At 39.0% G+C, this 24,912-nt stretch overlaps 1 protein-coding gene across 4 annotated transcripts; it reads right to left on the bottom strand.

The window, feature by feature from the left end:
* On the bottom strand, positions 1-23,988 carry LOC121353010 (pituitary tumor-transforming gene 1 protein-interacting protein-like). 4 transcript variants are annotated; one of them, XM_041466497.1, is made up of 7 exons: positions 23,769-23,985; positions 21,601-21,653; positions 19,181-19,289; positions 16,375-16,483; positions 12,834-12,899; positions 8,287-8,333; positions 1-1,531 (listed from the first exon to the last, which is right to left on the bottom strand). In XM_041466497.1, the coding sequence occupies exons 1-7, from the start codon at positions 23,878-23,880 to the stop codon at positions 1,482-1,484; spliced, it is 546 nt and encodes a 181-aa protein (XP_041322431.1). In that variant the 5' UTR covers positions 23,881-23,985; the 3' UTR covers positions 1-1,481. The 4 variants fall into 4 exon arrangements, with proteins under 4 accessions (XP_041322431.1, XP_041322430.1, XP_041322433.1 ...); XM_041466496.1 differs by having other exon boundaries at positions 12,834-12,902; positions 23,769-23,983; XM_041466498.1 differs by lacking the exon at positions 1-1,531 and adding an exon at positions 2,720-2,817 and having other exon boundaries at positions 12,834-12,902; positions 23,769-23,988.
* Between the last annotated feature and the right edge of the window lie 924 nt (positions 23,989-24,912).

The following is a 24,912-nucleotide window of genomic DNA, read 5'->3' as shown; positions in this document are numbered from 1 at the left end:
TTCAAGATGTTAAAGAGTTTATTTTAGGAATGTGGACAAAAATAACACAAACATCTTCAATACTGTACATTTGTTTAACACATAATAAACAGCAAGGGAGGTGATTTAAAGTGTACAGGATAAACAGGAACATACAATTAGACTGGGGGGACAGAAGAGCTTCTTGCTTGTCACATCATATTGGTAAGCTACTGAGAGTGCTCAAGGAAACACCTCTACGAAAAGTAAGACAGGAAATAAATCACATTATGAAAATATCAAAAGAACAATAAAAGGTTAAAAAAAATACTGCCTTCTTATTGTACTGGCTCTGGCAGGGACTGAGGTAAATTTCTTCACAGCAGCCCTTAAGGTGCTGCTTTGCTTTGGATTTGTGGCAAGAATAGTGCTGGTAACACACCAGTCCTTTGGCTTTTGCTGAGCATTGCTTGCACAGCATCAAGGTTTCGTTTTTCCCCCACTCTGCTTGCTCCAGCAACTAGGCCAGGGGGGAGTAAGAAGCTGGGAGAGGACACAGTTGGCCAAAACTGACCCAAACTGACCCTATTCCAGGCTCACCAAGAAAACTGGAGGGGAGGCTGGGCAGAGGTCTGCTTCTGGCAGGTGGCAATTGTCTTTGCAGAATTTGTTCCCTCTACCCTCCTTTCCTTCACTTACTGTGCCTTTATCTCAACCCTTTGCTGCTCCCATTCTCTCCTGCATCCCCCCAAGGGAGGAAGGAAGCAGCTGGGCAGTGCTTAAGCTGCTGGCCAGGGTCAGCCCTGGTAAACTGCAGAATCTGGGCAACTTTATACTATTTTTTTCAATATACATTAAGTTTGCAGAAGAAAGTGCTCACACAGACTGATGTTTCTTAAATTTAGGAACACCTAACGATGTTTGTTTCAAAATCAACCTTCCTCCAATTTTGTTAACTGTATTCGAAGTACATATTAACATTCCCACAACTGAATTTAATTATTCAAAGACAAATATACTCTCTCTGTCAACCCCTACACATTATACTCTTGGAAGATGCTTTTCCAGGCAAAAAAAACTTCCACCCACAAGAATGTGCATGATGTATTTTTCATCATCTATTTCTGCTATGTGGAGCTGTGCTTCCATGTTGCTTTGTTATATATATGTAGAAAAAAATCTCTATTTAGGAACATGAGAACAGCTGCTTTAAGGAGCAGTTAAGACTGAACTCAAAATCACACTATTTTGACTATTAACAATCTAAGTCAAGTAATAAAATATAGCTTTTAAGAAGAGGAAGGATAAACAAACTTCAATTAACATTTCAACAACAAAAAACATTTATGGAAAATTAGTTCCATACACGTAGGAGATAGAAACATGTTATTTCAGAAAGTCTTTAGCTGCTTCTAGTTTTACAACCAGGAAAAAACCAGAAGTGAAAGAGCACAAAGGGCTAATGAAAAACAAACTGCCTTCCTGGATTCTGGAGTTACAGCTCTTGTGGAAGGTGCTCATCTTTATTCATTCTCAAATCTGCTGTAAGGGTTATCAGAATCCTGGAGAAGACCTGTAAAACAAAATGGGACTGCAGTTATCATTTTCTTTTTACAGAAAAACTCTTTAGCTACTGACTTCACTGCTATTGGTACTGCATGTAACAAATCCAAAAGGCAATTCTTGTAATAGTTGGTCTATTACCCAGACAGTCAAGTATTATAATAAATTGGAAGTGTTCTTAAGCACTCTTATTTCTCAGACAATAATCATTAATAAGTATTTCATGATTTAGCAGGAAGAGAACATTTTTCTATGAAAAATTATTATGGAAAAAACATTTCTCATCTGTGAGGTATACCCCAAAAATGCACTTGTGAGAGTCAAGTTGACAAAAATCTAAGTATAGAGATGTCTCAAGAAGAACAGACTCTGAGTGGCCAGTCTATAAATGCAAGTGACTATAAGATCATCATCCTTTTAAAATGTAAGATGTTGCTACTTTAACTTAGTTCTACCTCAATTATACACAACCATCTGTCACATTCAGCCACTTACAGCTTTACTGCAACAGGACAATAATCTCTAAGAAAAAATGAAGATCACTTCTTATGTGCACTAAAACCTCCAGGGACCATAACGAGAGCATCAGTTAATCCAAGTTACAGTATGTTTCCCTCACAAACATTCTTAAGGACTTTATACTAGAATAATGTCACAGAAAGCACTGCAAAGCCATCCCATTATGCTGAGTGCCTGGATATGCAAAGCATCCTCTGCATAGCTGAGGTTATATCCTCTGGTTAGCTGAGCAATCGCTGCTCCACACAGAAATTATTTCAAAGAGACTTTAAACCACACTTTAAACCTGGGGAAGGCAGAAGACTGAAAAATAAAGCAGTCCTGTAAGAGTCCAGAGGCTGAGCTTATGCTGTGAAAGGACAGGACACTACTGCTATCCTTTCTGCCAAGACTTTTATATTGATGTCTGACAAGGACTCTTCTGTAGCATGTTTGCCTAGGTGTTGAGACAGAGGACAGTGCAGCCGAGCAACTCCAAATCACAAATGTTCAGAATCACAATAATGAAAAAGAAAATATTTCTAGTCACTGCCAAACCTTGTAAGAATTCAGTCCTTTTCACACCATACCTCTTTCCACATGTACCTGCACACAGATATTGAACATTCACAGTTTTATCTGGAAGTCAAAACCTAATGGTGCTGTACGCAGACTACACTACTGCCTACCTTGTGCAGCTGGTGAGCTTCATTTGAACTGCTGGGTTATTTTAAGATGCCAGTCAAGCAGCACAACTGCTCAGGGCTGATTACTGTATCAGTTACTGCAACTAACTACCTGATAGGGAACAGTAAATATTTGGAATAAATAATAAATATGAAAAGTCCTATAATCACTCAAATAAACAAGATGACAAGAAGCCAACTTGCAAAATCTTAATATCAAAACTATCCCTCATATATATGACCCTTACTTGTCCAAGAAGTAAGCCAGTAACATTTATAAAGCTTCAGCCAGGTAACATGACATATAGTCTATTTACCTGGTGTAGTACCTTGTATCAGAGGTACTATCCATTTCTATAATTGTTTTTGGAAAAGAAAAAAAAATTAAGCATTTGTTTAACAAGAATATATTTAGATTATATAATTGCCAAAAATAATCTACAATATTTTCAGATTTTGAAATGTTTGTATTTTTAAACTTCTAGAAAGTGGTTACTTCTCAGATTTTAGTATTACCTTTCACGGATTTTAAGAAGCAGTTGTGATGTCCACTATGTCTATTCTAGCTGTCAAGTAAACTAATACACAATAAAAATCCTCTCTTATCCTTGGCCTGCCATTCAACCTCCAGTGCCTCCAGGTAATATTTCTGCATTAATTTAACCCCAACCCAAAGAGAGAAGAAACATTTACTTGACTCCCAGATCGTCACCACTCCCACCCTTCCTCCAGACTTGTTAATACTTTGGCAGTTAGGATATATGGCTCCTAATATATTTGGTTACCTGAAACACAACTGAGTAGTCCAATTAAAAAAAAAATGCAGTACTCCTGTATTTCACCCCTTAACACAAAACACATTTACACAACATTTATCAAAAATCAGCATCAATACTAGAAATTACCACTATTATTACAATTGCCATTGCATAAACTCCCTGCACTCATTAAGTTCCATTTACAAATAAACGCACCTAACTGCAAAAAGCTTTCCACAAAGTGGCAAGAGGGGGTACCATATTCCCTGACAAAATGAACATAGCCTGTAGACTTTTCTCTGTAGAGTCTGGCAAGTGCTTATTATATTTTTTTGATATTTTATTCAGGACACATAGTCAACACTTCATAGGTCTGAAAGTATCACAGTAAAACACTAGATACTGCTCTTTACAGCTTAAACAGCTGAAACCCAATGGAAAAGATTTTCTACATCCAGTAGTGCCAATTTCAAATTAACCAGAGGACTGTGTAAGAGTTCTGATAAACCTTTCCTACACCATTCTGAGGAGTGAATATACTTTCCTCTTTCCCTGCCCCAAAACACTCAGCTAAAAGCCATTTCAGAAAACTAATCCTCATATTTCAAGTGAATGTGCCATTTTTACTCCTCACTGCATATGCCATTCCCAGGAGTACTTGCTTTAATTTCACTGAATTATGTTTAGGAATGAACAGATCTAATCAACACCCATCAGGCATTAGTATGCCTAACTTAAAGTACTCTCACCTGTTTCATCACAGAATACTGAAACTAAATAGGCTTTAAGAACTATGGGTCAATACAGTGTGAATATTACTGGCTCCAACTTCAGAAATTGATCTCCCAGGAAAAAGGGACTCCAAGAGAAATGGCAAGCCCTCCTTCCAAATGAGGATAAGCAGGGGTTACAATACCTGATACACGTAGCTTTCAGCATTGCTCTCAAGCCTGCATCCAGCATTTAAATTTCTTTTATCCTCACCATTTTAAGTACATCATAAGATTACTTTAAGTAAGAGGAGCAAGACAGCAGCTCATCACTTGCACCAACTCTTACTGAAGAAGTATTAGGCTCCAGTAAGTGGACAAAAACTATATGGAGAGACATACAAAAAAAGGGGCACAACAAAAAACTTCTGTCAGCTGCCACTGCTGCCCTCCCAGTGGCACTCCGAGGAGCTGGCAGCTCATGCTAAGGGGGCAGCACGTCCGGTTCAGCTGAAGCTCTCGTGCTGCCTGGAACCAGCCGGTTGTCTCTCAGCTGTTTCCTGTCTGACATGAGAGCCACTACCCAAGTTGTCATTTACCCTCAGGGGTTCAGAGAAACCAGATGTTTGCATCTTCAGGAGCCTTGTTTGCAATCAAGTCCATTACATGTCACTGGTGAACTTGAATATTGGCACACAGGTCACTTACAAGTTCCTACTTCTATTTACCCTCATTTTGAGGTTAGTATTTGACCTACTTAGCAGTATCTACAAAACACTCAAAAATTTGAAAGATACAGTAGTCAAGTATCTTTCGTTAGTTTATAGGAAACAATGAATCATCTTAGTAAATATGAAATGACAAAGCAATGGTCAAAAGAAATTCATACCTCCTTCCAGCATATTCATTTATATTGTATACTAACTATGCATGTTCCCAGTCATTGAAATCTGACTCTCATCATGTATCAATGCTGCCCAAAACCAGAATTAACAAGCAAAATACATACAAGAGACTGTGTGTAGTTGAAAACAAAAAAACCAACCTAGTTTACTGCATGTCTTCACCTCTTACTGAACTTTTCCTCTTTATTTCTAGCCCCCCTATTAACAACGGTATTCTTAACAAACAAACAAACTAAATAGCTTTGAGTGTTTGGCAATGCAAGATTCTCCTGTCTTGCATTCAGAACACTAAAGAAGGTGAAAGCAAAGTATCTACCTTGAACAGAAGAAACATTTACTGTCAAAAAATACTGAATATAAAAACCAATGTCTTACATAAAATGAACAAGAGAGGATTACATATCATTAAAATACCTAATCAAAACCTTTGCAGACCTAAAGCAATGAAGTGATAATCATTTTGCAAGAATTAAAAGAAAAAAATCCTTCCACTAATACTTGGCAAAATCCTCAAATAAATAATAAGGCAGCTTCTCACTACTGCTATACTGAACACACAATAGAAGCAAATGCAGCAGAATTAAATTGTAGTTCCTTTGTGTACTATACAAGCTGCAAAGTACTCTGAATTCTACTTTAAATTTTTCCTAAGAGTCAACATATAATTTGTGTAATCATATTGCATTCATATATGTGAGCAAATGAAAAATACTATCAAATTGTGCAACAAAGAAACAATTGAAAGTGCGTACTCCTGGTTGCTAAAGCTCTCTATTGCTTCCAATGCTCCCAAAGGATTGTGGCTAGAGTGACACCTGCAGTGCATTATAAATGTGTAATTACCATTTAAATGGGGTATGGAAAGCTGGGGATGAAATGGGAAAAGGCATTCCCTTAAAGCCAACCAAATACTGAAATTTTGGGCATCATCATCTTTATCTACAGTCAGGTTAACAAAGGCATTGTCATTCTGCCACTCATCCATGCCTACTTAACTGAGAATCCTCTCTGCAGTGTGTAAGAGTGCAAAATAATCTAATGCCTCCATAATTATTTGCAGCAATTTTTATTAGATTATGCTTAATATGCTAACATCTGTATTTTGTAGACAGTAAAAAATGTGGACAGAAGATCCAAGTCTCACCAAATTATTTTGACCACCATTTGTCTGTGTATTATCAAAATGCAACCTTTACATTCAACAGCAATTATATTTTTGGATTTCAAAATTTATACATATTGTGTATTTCATTTTTTTCTCAGCTACATACATCCTTTAAGGATGTGCTAATTATGTTATGTGAGAGTTAAATTTTTCTTTAAAACAAATGTTAACCATGAGATTCCAGGCCTCAAATTGATATATCTGATAATATAAATTAATCTTTGTTTAGGCAATACAGCAAATCTGTCAATAAACTTTATATGGAAGTTTGCTATTAAAATTTAAGTTTATAGTCGAATTGCAATCTTGTGCAGGTAAGCTGCATTGCAAAACATTAAGTGCAGGAAGGAGTGAGTAGGTCTGACTTCTTACAAGAAGGAACACCTTCCATTCCACAATGAATGTATGAACTTGCTTCTCATTTATTCATTGATAGTGGAGTCAAAATGACACTAGCTCTCCTGTGAGTGTGAACAGTATAGTTACAAGCAATACTTGATTTATTGAGCTTGATGTCTGTATTCCAGAGGCATTGCATTATAGTTTTAAATTTCAGGGAACTTAAGTACTCCAACAAGATCCAGCAAAGCTCTCCACAAAGTTGTGAAAGTTAAGCACTGAACCGACAATTGTCTTCAGTAAAAAGTAGGGCCATGCAGAGACAAGTGAACTGGTTCCACAAGTAGAACATAACTGAATGCAGCTTTCACATCACTGAACCCCAGTGCAGGGCTCTGATACAGGAACTGCGATTCTGCACCCAGCACTGCATCTAGGCTGCATCCAGGAGATGCAAAAGTCCATCTGCACTGAGTGCTGCAAGTTATTGTGGGGACAAAACCATTGCCCTAAGTTCTTCACCAGATCTTTCCCAATGATTCAATCTTGCTGAGATTGACTGTGAGGTCTCTTCTAAAGAGAAAAAAATCACAAAAAGTCTATGTTGTTTTACACTGTACTTGGATTTTGTTTGCTTTTTTCACATCTGGACTAATGTTGTCAACCACTCAAACAACTCTTGAAACCGAACTGTGGTTGAAATACAGGGTTAATTATCCTGTAAAATACCACAGAACAACTTCCCTGACTGATGTTTAACAAAAATTACTTCCAGTTTCTACAACATTCTTTCTTCAGTAGCTCAAGCTTCACAGTGTAGTTTTCCTCCATTACAGCACAGGATCATTCTTTTACAAACGTTCTCCAGGCAGAGAATTCCCTACAGAGTTTGTCTGTATCACTTCTGCATCAGGCAAAGTGCAGGCTGCAGATTCATGAAGGCATTCCTAGACTCTGCCGATCAGTTTAACAAGAGGATGAAAATTAACAGCTTTGACTGATTGTTCAGACCCCTAGAAACACCTTCTCTGACATTAGTGCAATTTGCATAATAAAAAATGCAGCAGAGTTTTAGCAGATCTGTCTCTGAATACACAGTACTATTAACCCTATGAACAAATCAAATGAAAAGTGGAAACACTGACAAGCCTACATAATAAGAGCCTCCTACACAACACAGCAGGTCCTACAGTCTTGTGATATTCTTCTACAACTGGACAACAGCTCCACTTAAAAAGCAAAAAAAAAAAAAATATCCCTACATTAGGCTGCATCCTCCACTCTTCTTTTTCAAGCTTGATTTAAAAAGCTTGCTATCTACTAGTCAGTCACTCCTCCTTCAATAGCCATGACTCCAGCAGCAAAGTTCAAGTATGTTGATTTATCACACTCAGTAACAAACAAAAAAGCCCCCAAACTCAGCCTTCTTACTTTGAAATGGACAGAATAAACCACTTATTTTAATCAATATATTTAAGTGCCCATCCAAGCACACTGACTTCTTGCCCAGATGGACAGTTAGTGCAGGAAGAGAATAGGAGTGTAAACGTGCTAAAATCAGGTGTCAGAAGACAGGCATCAGCAGAAAACTGGGCTTGGTTACTTCTGCCGTTCATAAAGCAGCTTATTTCTGCTGTAAATTATAACAATCATTAGGGAAAAGGAATCAACTTAGGCATAGTATCAAAACAAGATGACACATACCATACTTCTTACGTATTTCATCATGCTTCAGTTTTCTTTCATGTTTCCTACAAGAAATAAAGGCATCAGAAGAATATTCAGACTCTTTTGAGCTGTAAGCAAACTATAATTACATCCAAAAAGGACATCAGCATTTTTTACATTAGCATCAGTAATCACATTATAATTCAAAAAAAAAAAAAATCACACTTAGCAGCTACATATATATTATCTTTGTATTTACACTTGATCTGTAAGTATTTACATACACTGTGTCTATCAGACTTACCATAAATTCTTACTAATGGATAGTGCGAACATAAGATGTATGACAATAAATACTTTTCTTTTCTATATAAAAGTAAAGCATCCACATATATGCACACATTCACAATGAGGTGTTCATCCATACATAAGAAAAAAGGCACTACACTACACTGGAACACTCCTTAATGCTTTCCAGCAGGGAGAATAATTGTAAAATTTAGCTCTGCACAGAACAGAATACTAATTTGGAATACTAATTTAATATAATAATTCTAAAAGGATAAAAAGGTGTACTACTATTTTGCTTAAGATGTACAGCAAGTGTAAGTGAAAACTACTGCTTTCTAAAATCCAGCATGGCAGCCATGCAGAGAATAAATTAAAATATTGTGCTACATATAAATTGGTTTTTATGTTGTCTGACCACTAAGACAATTTTAAGGCTGTACCTAGTATTGCCAAACTTAAATTATTCACATAAACCAAGTTCTGATGAGTCAATTTCTCCTTCCCCTTTGCAAAGGTGAAGGGGGGGAAATGAAAGATGTTCAAATGGAAAAAATGATTGGAAATTTGTGTTGTTTAAATGGAAAAAATATCTTTTCTCAGATAGTTTTCCTATATTACAAAGGAAGGATCTATTTTGCTTATTTTAAAAAACAAACATAAAAGCTCCTATACAACTGCTTCATGAGACAGGATCTATATACCTTAAGGAACAGACATAGTATTAGACAAAAAAAGTTCCTCTAACAAAAATTTAAAGAAAAAAAAAAATTTAGAAATACACCCTTTGCTACCCTCTGTCCAAATTCAACCCACTTAGACAAGTTGTGACTTCTGCTGGATTCCAATTTGCACATATTCAGCAGAAATCTGTTAAGCACTGACAGCTTAATCCACCAAAGATCCCATCTGCCCTATGCATATTCCACCTCCAAACAATTCCTACTGCTAATCAGATCCTGTGTGTCCTCAGAAGCAATTATCCTGCTTCCTACAGAGCTGAGGGTTGAAGTGGGCTTTTCCAGCAACTGCAGTTCTGGAAAAGCATGCAGATAAAGCACGATGAGAAAAACCAAACAAGACAGACAGACTCAAAACCTTCCACTACTGATTCCCAGAGATACCCATGTCCCTTACATCCCTCTGCATTATTAAGCCCAGGCAGCATAGCAAAGCAACCTGGCCAAAATGCAGTAACATAAGCTGGAGAGTCAGGGTAATGAAATTTATGTAGAAGAACAAATTCAGGATTGAGATATTGAAGAGAACAGAAAAAAGAGGAGACAAATTTACCCATTGAACGTAACCTGACAACATGATTTCTGCTTTCTGTGGTACATGAGAAGACGATATGATATGGGGCAAGGTATCTCAGGAAGAGAACAGAGAAATTCCGCTTAAAGCAGCCTTCTCCAACATACAGCTAAATCCTTCTACTCTATAGTTTTCATGTGAGCTAAAACCAGGTTTATTACTGATGGTAGAGGCATTTCTTCCTTCTTCAGCATATCCTGTTTGAAGACTCATTGCTGCAGGTACTGAAATCTCAGTACTTCAGCAGCCAGTGTGAATCAGCTCGGAATTCAGAAAGGACCTGCTTAAGAAGGGGATGGTGCAAAATCAAGCTGTGTAGGCTTTAAACCTCAGAAAGGCTTTAGGATACTTTCCTAGGCTATTCAAAAAAAACCAAAAAACATCTAATTAACTTTGAAGGGTAAAACCATTAATATCAGCGAAACATACAAACTCTGACAGGCAGCCACGACAGCATCACTTCACCCACGACTAAATCCTTGCTCAGTAAATAAGGTGTAGGTACACATCAACCCAGAGGAACCAGACACAGCTCTGAACAGGCAGTCCCTGCTCAGCCACCCAGAGTTACTGTACCACCCACATCTCACATGATGATCAGCTCAAGTCACTTCAGTCTTCCGAGTTGGTTCTGTTTCTTAACACTACTGCTATTACTCCATCTTATACATGCTAAAGTCTTGGCTTCTCATGCAAGTTGTCCCCACTCCCATAGGCTGAGGAAGTATTTTTCTCAATACTAACAATTCACATAATAATTTTCCATACTCGGTTCTTCACAAATAAACTGCCATCCTTTCTTTCCCTGGCCTCTCTCCTTGTTCTCCCTTACTATCAATTTATACTTGGCACTAGATCTTATTGCTTAGCATTTGTTTACAAACTTCTAAAATAAATAATGATTTATAAATTATATAAAGCTAACGTATACATATACCATGTATTTGAAGCTGTAAATAATTGAGTGTATAGAAAAAGACTCACTACTCAATGCCATACATAAGAATTATTTTTCACGTTAGAGATGATGAAGTCAAATAAAGTACTACAGCTATGCAATAAGATACTTGTTTTAAGTCAAAAATTGAACTTCAGACATCATTCCCTTCATGCCCCTCACTATAAGTGCAAACTCAAACCATCACCAGTGATTTTCAACCCTCTCACTAAACTGACAGCTGCTTTCAGCCTTGTGTAGATAAGCAGACAGCCAACATAATAACCCTTACTTTTCATTTTAACAGGCATCTTCCAAAGACACACAGAAGTATCATAATTAACTGAATTTTAACGCAAACAAGTACTAAACTTAAAAAGCAGACTTTTACATTTTCCGAAAGACAGAAAATACTAGGTGCTGCAATCATCTTAAACCTTCCGCTAAAAATAGTTCCACGGAACACTATGGAACCTGGGCCTCCTTGCTTTGTTTTTACCATTCACTAATGGAATCATGAAATGAAGCTCAGGCTAGTCCTGTTCCCCTTCCAGTGCCAACTGATATGAACCATATATGAGCTGATATGAGCTGTATTTGAAGTAGCTGTATCCCACAGAAAAAACAAAGAACATGTAGACAAGAAAAAAACAAAACCAGATAGACACAAGGTCAATGCTGTGCCTATTTTCCTCCCATACTTATCTGAACACCTATTCAGCTATTTTCATAAATGATGTGAAAACTTCACAGCAGAAAGGAAGGAGTGCACAGTACAAGAAACTGCTTTCCTCTGCAGGTTGCTTGTCAAAAATGGGTTGTTGAGAATATTAATTTGTTCTACAGCCTGCTAGTAGCAATTCATTCTCCAAAGGTCTTAGAGGAAGGAAGCAGTGGGTAGGGTGAGGTGCTCTAGGTGCTGGCAGTGGCTTACTCCTTGTGTTTTCCCATGACCCCCAGCACACACACAATTGGTATGCGTGTTCAGAACATGGAAACACCCCAGGGCTGCTGCTAAGCTCTCTCCTGCAATTAAAGCACTTTCTGTTTCACAGACACACTCCTGAGACAAGCTGGGAAAGAGGAATGCTGCTTTAAATAAGGCTGCAGGAATCACTCTGGCAGAGCAGCCTGCTCCCAGTGATGCTTGTTCCTAGGCTAAATTCAAGAATGGAGCTGACATTAGCTTTAGGCTGCTAATTGCCTGGTGCAACACCACTTGCTTGGTGCACAGCACACCTTACACTCCACACGCATCAGACTTCCTACAGATGAACTGTACCAAGAATTTAAAGCTGATACACAAATCACAGTGGAAAGGTTACTGAACACAATCATCCTGTTATGCACATAGTCAGAAGTCTTTCCTTTATAACAAACACAGATAAGTGCTGTCTTAACTGAACAAAGTAGCATAATTAAGGATGCTACATTTCACCACAAGGCACATGGTTTTGGCATACAAAAAACTGTTGATATTCCTCATTGGATCCCTCCTCTAAAAAGAAACAAAAGCATTACAGGGGAACATCACGTTCATACTAGGGCCTACTGTGCTCTGACTAGTTATAACTGGATTAACAAGTAGAGAATTCCCCTTTTTTCTGCTCCATTGCAAATATTCAACATAACTTATCAGAGAAACCATGTGTGAGCATACTTCCTGAATTGGATACCCATTTCTTACCCTTTCATGCACATTCAAGTCTGACACATTCAGCTCACAAATTCAGATGTTTATGAAAACAAATTTGCATCTGTTCTCTTCTTGGATAACGTTTGTCATTACCTCACAATGATGCACAGAGCACTCATGGTACCCGCCACAATGAGCATCAACTTGCCTGCTCTCTGTTGATTTACAGCAATACAGCTGCTAATCAGGTTCATCAATCTCATAATAAATGTTTTGTAAAAACCTGACACTGTCATGCCTAACATCACAATGCCTCTTTGTTTAGTACTCCACATATTTCTTAGAAAGGCAGAATACTCCTACATCATCAGGAAGTGTATAGCTATATATCAAGCTGTCAAGACTTACCTCTGAAGAGACTGTAGCCTTCGTTCCTCTCTCTTTCTAGCTAGCTGCTCCTCTTCTTCCTCTAGTCTGCTAGAAAAATGAAGGAAGGAAAGCATAAGAGCAGGAAAAAGCAACTTTATTGCTAAGCTATCACTATTTACTACTTCATAGCCAGGTAAAATTTCACCGCTGAGTAAGTTTAATTTACAAGTTTGTGTAATTATCCTTTCACATTTTATAATATCCAAATGCTGTACTCATTGCAGTAATATGCCCTTCAGCCTCCAGACAACTATTTACAGCTTCTTAGGAAGAAGATGCACACTGTTCCAGAAGCAGGATTCCTAAGTGCCCTTTTCCCCATGTGTCACACCTCATTTAATAGTCACTGTTCTGTATGTGCACAGTTAAGTCCATTGTTGTCCTTTGGAAGATGATTGATGGTTCACAAGCCTTTGATGCCAGAACAATTTATCTTTCCAACAACCATTACTATCCAATCTCAAGCTGCCCCCAGGAAATGAGTCTGTTCTGGAATGAGCAAGGATTTACCTGAGCATCAGCTGTGTGATTCTGGGAAATGCTGAACCTACACAGTACATCTGAGCTGTGCTTGTGCAGATATGCTCTACTGAATTCTCTGCTGCACTTTAGCTTTGTGTCCTGCCTTGGAGAAAGCTCACTTTCACATAACCATTAGACAGACTGCGTAATCCTTGTAGGACTAAAGCAAATGTCAAACAATTCTCCTATTAGTTCTTCCCTGACAGAATTTATGATGATTCTTCAGGATTAGTAAATGAACAACTCCATGCTTGCCCAGGTGCTAATCATCTTCCAAAAGTGGATACATTTCTGAAGAGGTCTGAAATGAATATTTACAATATTAATACACCCGAGCAGTATTACCACTCATCTGCAGCCACCAAGATCCAAGTTAAACAAGAGTGACATCCAGTGGTTAATTACAGCATGTCAAATGCTTTAATACACAAAATTCAGACAGATTCAGCTTTGGAAATATGAACTCAATTCCTTCATGTGCTCAAACAGCATATATCTCCATATATCTCTCTCAACATTTTAGTTATTTCAATACAAGCCAGTACTTAAGAATCCATGCAATTCTTCAGAAACAAATTTTTTAGTTCCAGCTTTTTCCACCTAAAGAATTAGAAAAAATCTTGGGGGAGCAGGAAACACACACAACAGGTCACTTTTATTTGAAAACAGTGTTAGACTCTTTTTGAAAACTAATCAATTCTCTACATCAGCATTTCCAGCATAATTAGAAGCTCCCATTCTAGGGCACCCTTCTGTAAAACTGCTTTACTGAAGACCCCATGTCTTACAACTATGCAATAATTTTCACAATTGGTGTTACAAAATACGAAAGCATCAAATAAAATAAAATGTTGATGCATGATTCAGAAAATAGATTTCTTCCCTGTAATTAAACAGTATTAAGCATCTTCTGATTTCTGGATACTTGGAACAAATTGTTCTTCCAAATTCAGAAAGTTTGAGATTATACAAATAAAATCACAGTTGATAATGGAAGTTCATGAGAGTCTATTTAGTAGAGTTTCATAAATAATAGCTGTTCACGGAACTGTCACAAGTACAAGGAACCTGACTCTAAGAAGTCCAAAAACACAGGATAAAAATAAAAACTGTGCACCAATATTCCTAGAATTCCTGTGGTAGGATGGACACATATGAGCCAACTACATTATTAATGTGGGTGTTAATGCACTTGAGTATTCTCTGTGTTCAAGGAAAACCAAAGTTCAGGCTTCTCAAACACTTAAACATCACAGCTTAAGAATTCCCTAAAGAAACACTGATACTTCTGCAAAACAAGGTTACACCTCAGAGCTCAGATGATACATCTAAAAAAGAATCAATTAAACAGATCTAGTACTACATTTCCACAACCCTTCCTTCCTCCTAGTCAAAAAAACCCCAGTTTCTTTTGTGGAAAATGAGTCCCCAGAATTAAGGAAGAAGAGAGCAAATGAATTCCTGTGGGCTTAAAGCCAATAATGTACCAGGCTTCAGTGTAATAACACATTCTGACTCCTCCTGAAATAAGCTGGACCTCAGATTGACAAGACCTTTAAATCCTCTAAGGGTCACAAGATTAAGCTTGACACCTTTGGAGTCTTGGCATAAGATGACTCTCAACTAACCCTCTATTTTTAGAATTAGATGTTACAGTACTGATTGACAACTTAGCTACTAAAACTGAAGTCCAGCACAAATATCTCTTTTCATGGGATTCAGGCTCTCTTTGCTGACATGTCAGCTGCACAGGCCTACTCAGTTGTTCTGCAGAGGATGCTGGCAGATCTTATGTAAGATCTAAACCTATTCTTTACATCTTCAGGGCTTATCAGCACAGGGCTAAAGAGTATTCATTTTTGCATTAGGGCAGATTTGGTATACCAACCTACCAATAGAACAGGTACACGCTTCTTCCTCAGGAAAGAAATAAATTACTGAGATGTTATTTACAATTATCTTTACATTTCTTTAAAGCCACAGATGTACCACATTTCTCTGGCTTTAGGATCAGCACTAAACAATGTACAGTTACATGAGATCTTTTAAAAAAGCCAAAACCAAATCACAAACAGGAACAATGAGTCAAAGGTATTTAAAAAAGTATAAGAATCATTTCTGACCAAGAAATAAGGTCCCCATTTTATTCATACAAGAAGTACCAAAAGACAAAAAGAACAGAGGTAGCTGAAACTACACTGTACAGAAAGCTTTAAAACTTGAGTGATAAAGGGAAGCATGTTGTGCTGTCCCACTTCACACCACAGTACTGACGTACCTATTTTAACTACTCATCAACTACTTCCCTCCTTTTAGGAATATTAGCTATGCAGAGAAGCCAGTTAAAAAAAAAAATTTACAAGTTCTCCAAGATCTCAAGAACATTTAATTTCTGCAGTACTACTTTCCTTGAAAGTAAGTAAATTATACTTAGTATCATAGAGCAAAGAAGTATTATCTTACATGTAAGTATCTTTTTGAATTGGCAAAGACAGCTAACCCCTTATATACTGACTGCTGACAGATCCTAGAGCAACTCTGAAAGATGGATATCAAGTGCCATATAGGACATTGCTGCTCAGTTACTTTCTACTCACCTGGTCCCTTTTTGCTGTACCATGAGCTTGCCCTGAAAGAAATTATTTACACCACTATCACAAGAAGCAAGTCTTTACTTGGTCATTGAAAGATTTCATGTCCAATGTTAATAAGAAAGTGTAAAATGTAGAAGTGCAAAGCAACAGCTTGCCTGAAGTCAGACACATCAGTGCTGTTACCAGTAGAAAAATCACTTCAGTCATTCCAGCATCATTTCCACTGTCATACTACTTGTCACTAAATATCTCCTATTTTGTTGTCTTTCTCAAACAACTAAAGCAAAGTGACCAAAACTACTTCCAGATGAAAATATTCTTAGTATACTGGAGAGTAAAAACTGTAGGTAGATAGGGAAGACCAGGACCCAGTGTTAGTAAAGAAAACAAATACACGTGTTTACCTCCTGGAACGCCTTCTGCAGTAACAGCAGTAACAGCAACAGACTGTTATGGACACCAGAATAAGTCCAGCTACCACAGCCATAGCAATAATTAAAGCCTCAAAGTTTACTGAAAAACATGAATATATTCAACTTGTTAAGACTCCATCAGTAACATTTATATTTCAGATAACTCTTCCCTTCCTTCCCACACATTTTTTCATCCCTATATGCAAAACATGATTCTGTTGAACTACCCCAGATAAATGCAGTATACCACATTAAAACTTTGCTATTATGCATAAACTACACTGAACAGACATTAAGTAAAACCACATTTCTCATTCTGTTACTTCCCTACAAGTTACAAACAAATATACTTCATCCCATAAAGCAAAACTTTTTCAAAAAATTTGTTTCAAACAAAATTTAATTTTTTCAAAAGTATACTACTTAACTATTGAAGGGAAGGAAAAGACTGTCAGTTTTCAGTCTACACTCCTGGCAACAGTACCTATTTCATCTGCTTACTATTCATGGAAACACCCAACACAATTAAGCTACTTTGTATTACACTGTTCTTCACTCCGGTTAATAATCTGTCAACATATGTAATTCATATAAAATTGTAACTGGAAGACAGTAATTTGTTTTTGACTTTGAAAGCTGCACTATTCACCTTCACTTTCAGCAATGGTGAAAAACATTCATCTCTTAATTTTATTTGCTTAAAGAAAAAAAAAAACATCACAAGCACCTTCACAAGTTAATTAATTTTCCTGTTGTGTTTGTAGGGGACAATCTCAATAAGAACATATAACCCCATTGCATGTTGCTGCTTGTAATTTGTAAGAAACCTATTAAGGAAATGCATATTTGATGGTGTTTTTGTTGTTTTGGTTTGGGGGTTTTTTTTCTACTTTTTTTTTTTTTTTTCTGAGAATGTGCTCCATTATGAAGTTTTCATTCTGTGTTTAAGCTACAGTCAACCTAGAAACACAAATGGCACACAAGATAGAAGCCATTTCCATAGCAGCAGTAAACTGTCAAGACCACCCTTAGTATCAGTAGAAAAGGACGTGTTTCTCTACCTGGTGTGTTTGAGAGTGTTAACTTACTTCATAGCAGCTCATTTGATGCTGGGTTTTGGATTTCTGGCTCAAACATGCTGGTAACACACCAATGTTTCAACTGTTGCTGAACAGGCTTGAAGAGCACCAAAAGATTTTCCCACCTCCCCCCTGCCCCCTTCCTTCTGCTCCCCCCAGTGAGTAGGGCTGGACACAGGCAAGAGAGTGAGAGAGGTCAGGAGGGGATGCAGACAGAACACTTGACCCAAACTGGCCACCAGATGTCAGGGTCAGCAAAAAAACTCTGAGGTAAAGGACAGGTAAGTAGAGGGCAGAACTGGCTTTCAAGGGGAAAGTCAATTCCAGTGGGAACTTATTGTCTAGAGACTGGCTGAGCACGTCTGCTTGTGAGGGGTGCTAAAAAAATTGCATTTTTTCCTCTCCCTCCTTTTTCTTCCCTTTTAAAACTGTCTTTATCTCAATCAAGGAAGTTTTCTGCTCTTGTTCCTTTTTCTTCCTCCATCCCACTGGGGCCATGGGAGAGAGGCAGGAAGCAAGCAGCTGTGTGAGCGCTCAGATACAGGCAGGAGTCAACCCTCCACCCTTTCAGAAAAAGTCTGCTAAACATTTCACAATAAAAGCCTTTACTACAAAACTGCAAGCCCAGTTTTCTTAAAAGTTAGCTTTATCACTGAAATGATACTCCTATCATACCTAAAAAACTCCAACAGAAGTTTAAGCACAAATGCCTGTTCCCAGAAAACAAAGCACAAAGCCCCTCTCTAAGAAAATAGAATTGATAAAGTTCACCTGTACTTTTTCATCTAGTCATTCTGCAGCAGGCATTAAGTGGTAGTGTTCAGAAACTTGCATGTTCCACTTTAACAGCAATCTTCTACTTCTGCTACCCTAATTTAGACTACTGCAAAATCTCTCTGCCCTAAGCACGGTAACTTTCTTTAGTCAACACTGTCACTGACAGTTCACCCCAACTTGTTTTTGCCCTTTAGCCCCCTGGTGTCCATGCACAAACAGACAGAAAGCAGCAAGTGTTTGCTCTGCTGGACTGAAGCTGTACCTTTGTTTCACACAAGAAGCTTTCTAACGCTTTAGGTGTTCTCTGTTCCAGTCTAGTCTGAATCTAGATCTGTACACACATTATTACAAAAACACCTCCAAATATTTCACCCTGACGACAGCACATGCTCAGTCGTGTATTTTGTAGTAAAACATGCACAGCAAATGGAAACACCATGCAGGATGACAACCTACAGTGGCACCATGCACGTTCCTTTTAAACCTTATCTACATTGCCTTTGGTACCCAACAATTACACTGTTATTTCATGTCATGGTTTGACCATGGTTTAACCATTTTGGGGAATACACCTCTCATGGGGGCACTGGCACTGTGCCGGAGTCAATCCATGACATTTCAGTTGTTTAAGCAAAAATAGCATTCAAGAATTTCTGTGTGACTCTGTTCCTGTGGTATTGGTTCACTGCTGCCATTGGAATATAAGAGAACTGTGGATCTAGACAAATCATCCAACACTTGCAGAAATTTTAAAGAAAATAAAAATGTTTTAAAGCCATCGCATCACCATACCTACACTGAACGGGGCTATGGCTCCAAATCATAACCACTGCCTCCTCACCCTGCGCCTCCAAATAAATTATCAGGAAACAGCTCTAGCAAGTTTACTTTAATCATACTCATAAATAATTCTCTACAGCAAAAGTAAAATTAGTACCTACTCCAGCAAACTCCCCATCGAGCATTTGAGAGAGAACACAATGAAGATGGTGGAAAAATACTTCTTACAGGGTAATCAATACACGTGTTGTTGGTGTAACACCAAAGGCACTGTGCAAAAGAAACAAGAAAAAACCCAAATTATATATCTTCAAAAACAGTTAACAATTTAGTGCACCACTCCAAATACATATTTCACTCCAGATACAGATGTGAATGTAATGCTGGAGAAATGGAAGTGCTTTGTCTTCTAAAGCCTACAGAAGTCCTCATACAATTTCTCAGCAAAACCTAAATTGAAGAGTGAATAAGAACATTTTGTACTTACAAGTAACTAGCCTGAAAATATTTGGGAACACATTGAGGCACTCTGCATACTTGAGGGTAAAATGGCTTTGGGTTTAAAATTACTGGAATTAACAAATACAAAATCAGACTGCAGACTGTTCAGAATTTTAAAACATCTCATATCTTTAAGGAATAAAATCACACCTATAATATTACTTCAGCCTTGCATTTGATTATCAACAGAAAGAAAATAGTAAAGAATCCTTATAAGTCTACAGGAGCTTTTGCTGCAAGGTAATGAAAGATAGTCTCATCCAGTCAGAGTTGCAAAGTACCTGTGTACCTTAACTGCACATGCTCACATATCTGGATATTTTTAAAATTTCACGTTTTTATGTGTATTATAGATAAAATTCCAGCACAACATTTCTGCTTCTGAAGCCATCTCTAAGCATCAAGCTTAGGTTTTGGTTTTCATCTGTTAAAATAAATACTTATTCAGAAGTCATTTACCACACAACTCAAACAATGAAATAGTTTTGAATAACAGCAGTAGGAATCTTTGACAGGATTATGTTTTTTTAGGATTCATTATAAAAAGAGTTTAGCCAGGAACTATGCTTTATCTAACAGTACTATCAAGAACATCTCTGTCATACATCCTCAATTACATAAAGCCTGTTATCTTGCTCTTAATGGATTACAAAACGTTAAATACAAAGGAAACCATTTGTAGCAGATGCTGCTTTCTTGAAAAGTTTGGCTACAAGAAGAATATATTTTGTAGTTGGTAGACTGTACAATTTAAACATACCCATAAGGACACATCAACAAAAAAAAATACTAAGAAAAGAGAATTCACTTGGCAAAAACTGTGCCCTTTTAATTACTATGCTAGATGAGAATATGATTTTTTTGGTTCAAATATTTAATAAGAATAAACAATTCAAAAATAACAACTAATAGGGGGCATAATAAAGGTCACTGTTAAGACTCTGAACATGTTGACCCTGTTTTGAGTAGGAAGCTGGATTAGGTGGCTCATGAGGTCTCTTCTAATCTGAATGACTGTACACTGGTGGTGACAACTGGGGGCCCAAAAAGGCCAGCTGTATCACTCTGATGGAGACTCCGCATCTAACTACTGCAAACACGTCTAACCCAAAAGGCAATACCTGACACAGCTCCTGGTTGGAGCAGGGGCTGAAGCACAAGAAAATATTTCAACTGATTAATTCTCCATGATAAAAGAATCTGACAATCATCAATACAATTCAATTAACATTTTTCCCTTAAAGCTAAAATATGCATAAGACAAGCAGGTAAGTTCAGATATTTCTCAATTTTCCCTGGTGAAAAGGTTTTCCAGTAATGGAAACTTACATGCAATTTTAAGATTCCTGAAATGTTTCTTTTCAGTGACATCTGAACTTTGAATTTGAAATAATCTCTCACTTCTGCTCTGCATTGACTAATGCCTTCTGCATGCTTAACAATATCCTTATCATAGAGCCAAAGAAGTTTTCAGCAAAGAAGAGAGAAACAAATTCTAACATTTAAACGTCTGCCTTATTGCAATCTCACTGGAAATACACTTTGCTACCAACAGTGGCTTAGCCTGGCAGTCTTCAGCACACAGTCAGTGAAGGGACCGGCACACTCTGCCTCAGTTACAGGCACTACTTGGGGCATCTTTAGAGAAAGGCACTTTCAGTTTATTTGCATTAATTTCCCAGCACAACACAAGAAAAGCAAGGCATTGTAACTGCCTAAGACTGAGTTTATTAGAAGGACATTTAGCAAAGTGCTACCCACAAAATGAGGATGAGTCTGAGGCAGCAGCAAGATCAACTTGCTCAGCTGAGCTATAAAAGCCCTGAGCACACACTGACACTGGAAGCCTGGATTCAGTCTGTCCTCTCCACACAAAGCACAGAAACACCCTCAGTGACGAAACCATGGAGCAACCCTGGCAAAGTGAAAGCACACTGGCATCACATGTGACAGATGGGAAGCCACACATCAGTTGATTCTATCACTTAAATAAGAAGCAAACAGCCTAAGAAAGCCTAACAGTTTGATTTCACATTAAGTGGAAATTCCTATCAATCTAAAATGATGTTAAAAACCTTACCGAAACATTTTTTAGACATTCTTCACAGGACTTCTGGGAAAATGCTGAACATGCTAAAAAACAAACAAAACCAAAATACAGAGATTATATATTTATTTTTATTCCATAAGGTCAAGCATTTATCATAATATTTAACCTTTTTTTTTCCCTAATCCTAGATGCAAGCAATAATTTTGACTGAAGTAATGAAATCTCAGTAATTCCATTCCAGGAGAACTGCAGCAAACAGAGATAAAAAACATGTAAGTTTAACCTCAGACACAGGAGAACAATTTAAGCTTACCTTTACCCTCAGTTTGCTTTCTTTAAGGACAACACAGAAGGTGTAACCCAAGAGTCTCCAGGTATCTCTGCTGAAATTCTAGAACTTACAGAATTCAGGGAACATTCCAAATTGTGCAGCTTTGGAAGCTTTGCAAGAGCTGACCCTTGCTTAGGACTTATACCCTTCCACAGGCATTAACTTTTTCTGGGAGAAAAAGTTTTTAAAAGATAAAGCTCTCCAATTTACATGATTTTAAATAACAATAAAAAACACTTCCAAACATAGGACACAAAGTTAATATGCAAGAGTTCAATAAGAAATTTAACAAAAGCTTGACAAGCCGAGGATTGCATTTTCTCTGAATAAAAAAAAAATACATACTGGTGTTCACATTTACTTTTTTTAGAAGTACCCCATGTTGATCATCTTAAAAGCAGTCTTTTTTTATCCATAACTCAGATATAATTTGTTGCCCACAGGACCATGTACATGCCATAGTCTTGACCTAGATGAACTATTTGAAAGATGAGGGGGAATCTCCTTTCCTAGTCTGAACCTGGATTTTTATTCTAGAAATTGCTGTTCCTATGATATTTTTTATACCAGTTAATGAAACAAGGCTGTTCTTATTTCACTATATCACAAATACAAGGGGAAAAGATTTCCAAATGGAGCATTAGTCACAACAAGTTGTCAATTTGAGGTAGAGTTACTTGCTTGTGAAACAACTACCTATTTCAATATTTTCTTTTCATAATTAACTATTACATATTTCTGATACTAATTCTTAACATTAAATGCATTTTATGTATCAGTATATTTATCTTTAATTTATATATGCGGTTGGAAAACCCCCTTACCAGTTTATCCGGTAACAACTAAACTGCTACAGGTACCAATTAAAAGCTTAAGGCCCATATACCAATTAATTTAAAAAAACAACAAGAGAAGCAGGTTCAGAAACTGTTCTCAGTTTATACTCAAAAATTTTCCAACAGGAGTTTTCAACATGGAGTACCATCATGCTTAGTCATTTTTCATTACTTTTCCAATGTGAGATTTTAAACACCTAAACATGCTTTCTCAACATGAATTAGTAAGGCTGACTTGCTTCAAGTTAGCTGTCTCAAAAAGCTGGAGGTTCCCTTTTCAAGTATAAACCCTTCAGTAAAGGAAATTAAACACTTGCGGCTCGGACGTAGACACACCTATCAAGGTGCACTTGAGATACCCACACTTGATGCTAGCCAACCTGACACACACACCTTTGCGGGCACATCTGTTGGTGGCAACTAAATCACAGGCGGAGCTTCACCAGCTGCCTGCCAAAAGCAGCGAAGAGATAAATGATTCCAACAGGAAAGGAAGGAACGAGCACCTCCGTCAGCTTCTCCTGAGCCACATTCCTCACCATCATCCAGGGCTGAACAAACCCTGGCGACTGTGTACTCTAGGATAACCTTGCTTGAGCAAGGGAGGTTGGACCAGGAGACCACTGTGGTCCCTTCTAATCTGCCCCATCCTGCGATTCTGTGACTGCTGTCTCCGTGCCAAGGTCCGGACACCCCACGGCCCGGCAGCCGGGCAAACCCCAGCGCTATCAGCGCGTCCTTCGGCCGGGAGCGGGCTGTTCCCGCTCGGCCCGCGGGAGCAGCCCGCTCCGCGCCGGGACAGCACCACGGCAAGCCCCGCGCTCTCCCCAACTCTCCTGCTGGCGCTCCGGGCGCCGCTGGGCCCTTGCAGGCCTCGGGGCGAGCCCGAGCCCGTGTCCGCCGCCGCGCCCCTCTGCCCGGCGCAGGCTGAGCGCAGGCCCGGCCAGGCCCGCCCGGGAAGGCCGCAGGGCCGCACCGCGGCACGGACCGCAGGCAAAGGGAGCGACGCCGCGCTGCCCGCCCCTCCTTACCCTGAGCCGGCGCCGGCGGAACCGTGGTGCGGATCTCCAGCCCCGCCACGGCGCGGCCGCACAGCAGCGCCAGGCCCGGCAGCCACAGCGGCCACCACCGCGCCGCCTCCATGGCCGGGACGGCACCGCACAGAACCCGCTGGCTCCGGGCTCCAGGACCCGGCCCCGCGCAGCCGCCGCCAGCCCCGGGGCGGAGCGGGCTCGGCCGGGGGCGCGGCCCTGCCGGAGCGGGCGGGGCATGGGCCGGGCCGCGCCTTCCTTACTCGAGGGGCGTGGGGTGAGAGGCCGGGCTGTGGCTGTCGCTTATCCGCAGTCGCTGAGGGCGAGGTCTGACGTACACAGGGGCTTTTCCTCTCCATGCTTCCTTTAATGTGACACCCTTTTGCCTGTGAGGGCAAGGATCCTGTGCCCTGCCTCCTGGTTTCGTTCCTTGGTGAGGATCCCCAGAGCAGGCTGCCGGAGCCAACGGAGACAACAAAGACATTCCAAAGCCAGGGCTGGCCAGAGAAATTAATAAAGATATGGAGGCAAATAGAAAATTTGCCATGACCTTCCCATTTTAAAAGACTAACGAGTCGTTGGTTGTTGCATGGTGACCCCTTCTCAGGGCCTTTGGGAAGCATTTAGCACTCTTTCAAGTGCCAGGGATGTACAGAACACCCAGATGGGTCTGCAAGATACTACACAGGAACAAAAGAAAGACCCCAAACCCTCTAAGATGACAGGGTAAGGACACGATATTGGACATCTCGGTGGCCTTAGATAGCTGTGGTTACACATGAAATCAAGTCCCTAATGGCCACTTGCCATGCTGTGACAGCCAACCTTGGTTTAGTTGAACAATCCTACTGCTGAACTTCATTAGCTTCTCTGTGACTTGTTCAGGAATGGGAAGTTTGATATTTGGCAATCAATAGCTGAAGTACTGATGTAGGTTTTGTCAGTGCTCAAAGATTCTGCTTCAAGCAGGAAGCAAACAAACACTCCTTCCAAGTACGGCATTGTTCAGTCAGTAGTGGCTCCAGCTGCTTGTGACCACCCTTCTCAAACACTCCTTCTCTTCTATTTGGACCATTTTTATTACTCTTGTGCAATAAGGCCATTGTTGCTATAGAAAGTACTGCAATTGCTTTGTGGACATAGG

Source organism: Pyrgilauda ruficollis, unplaced genomic scaffold (assembly GCF_017590135.1).
Source record: "Pyrgilauda ruficollis isolate IOZ18807 unplaced genomic scaffold, ASM1759013v1 scaffold2, whole genome shotgun sequence".
Classification (NCBI taxonomy): domain Eukaryota; kingdom Metazoa; phylum Chordata; class Aves; order Passeriformes; family Passeridae; genus Pyrgilauda; species Pyrgilauda ruficollis.
Note: the sequence above shows the minus strand (reverse complement) of the source record. Positions and strands in the feature narration are given on the sequence as shown.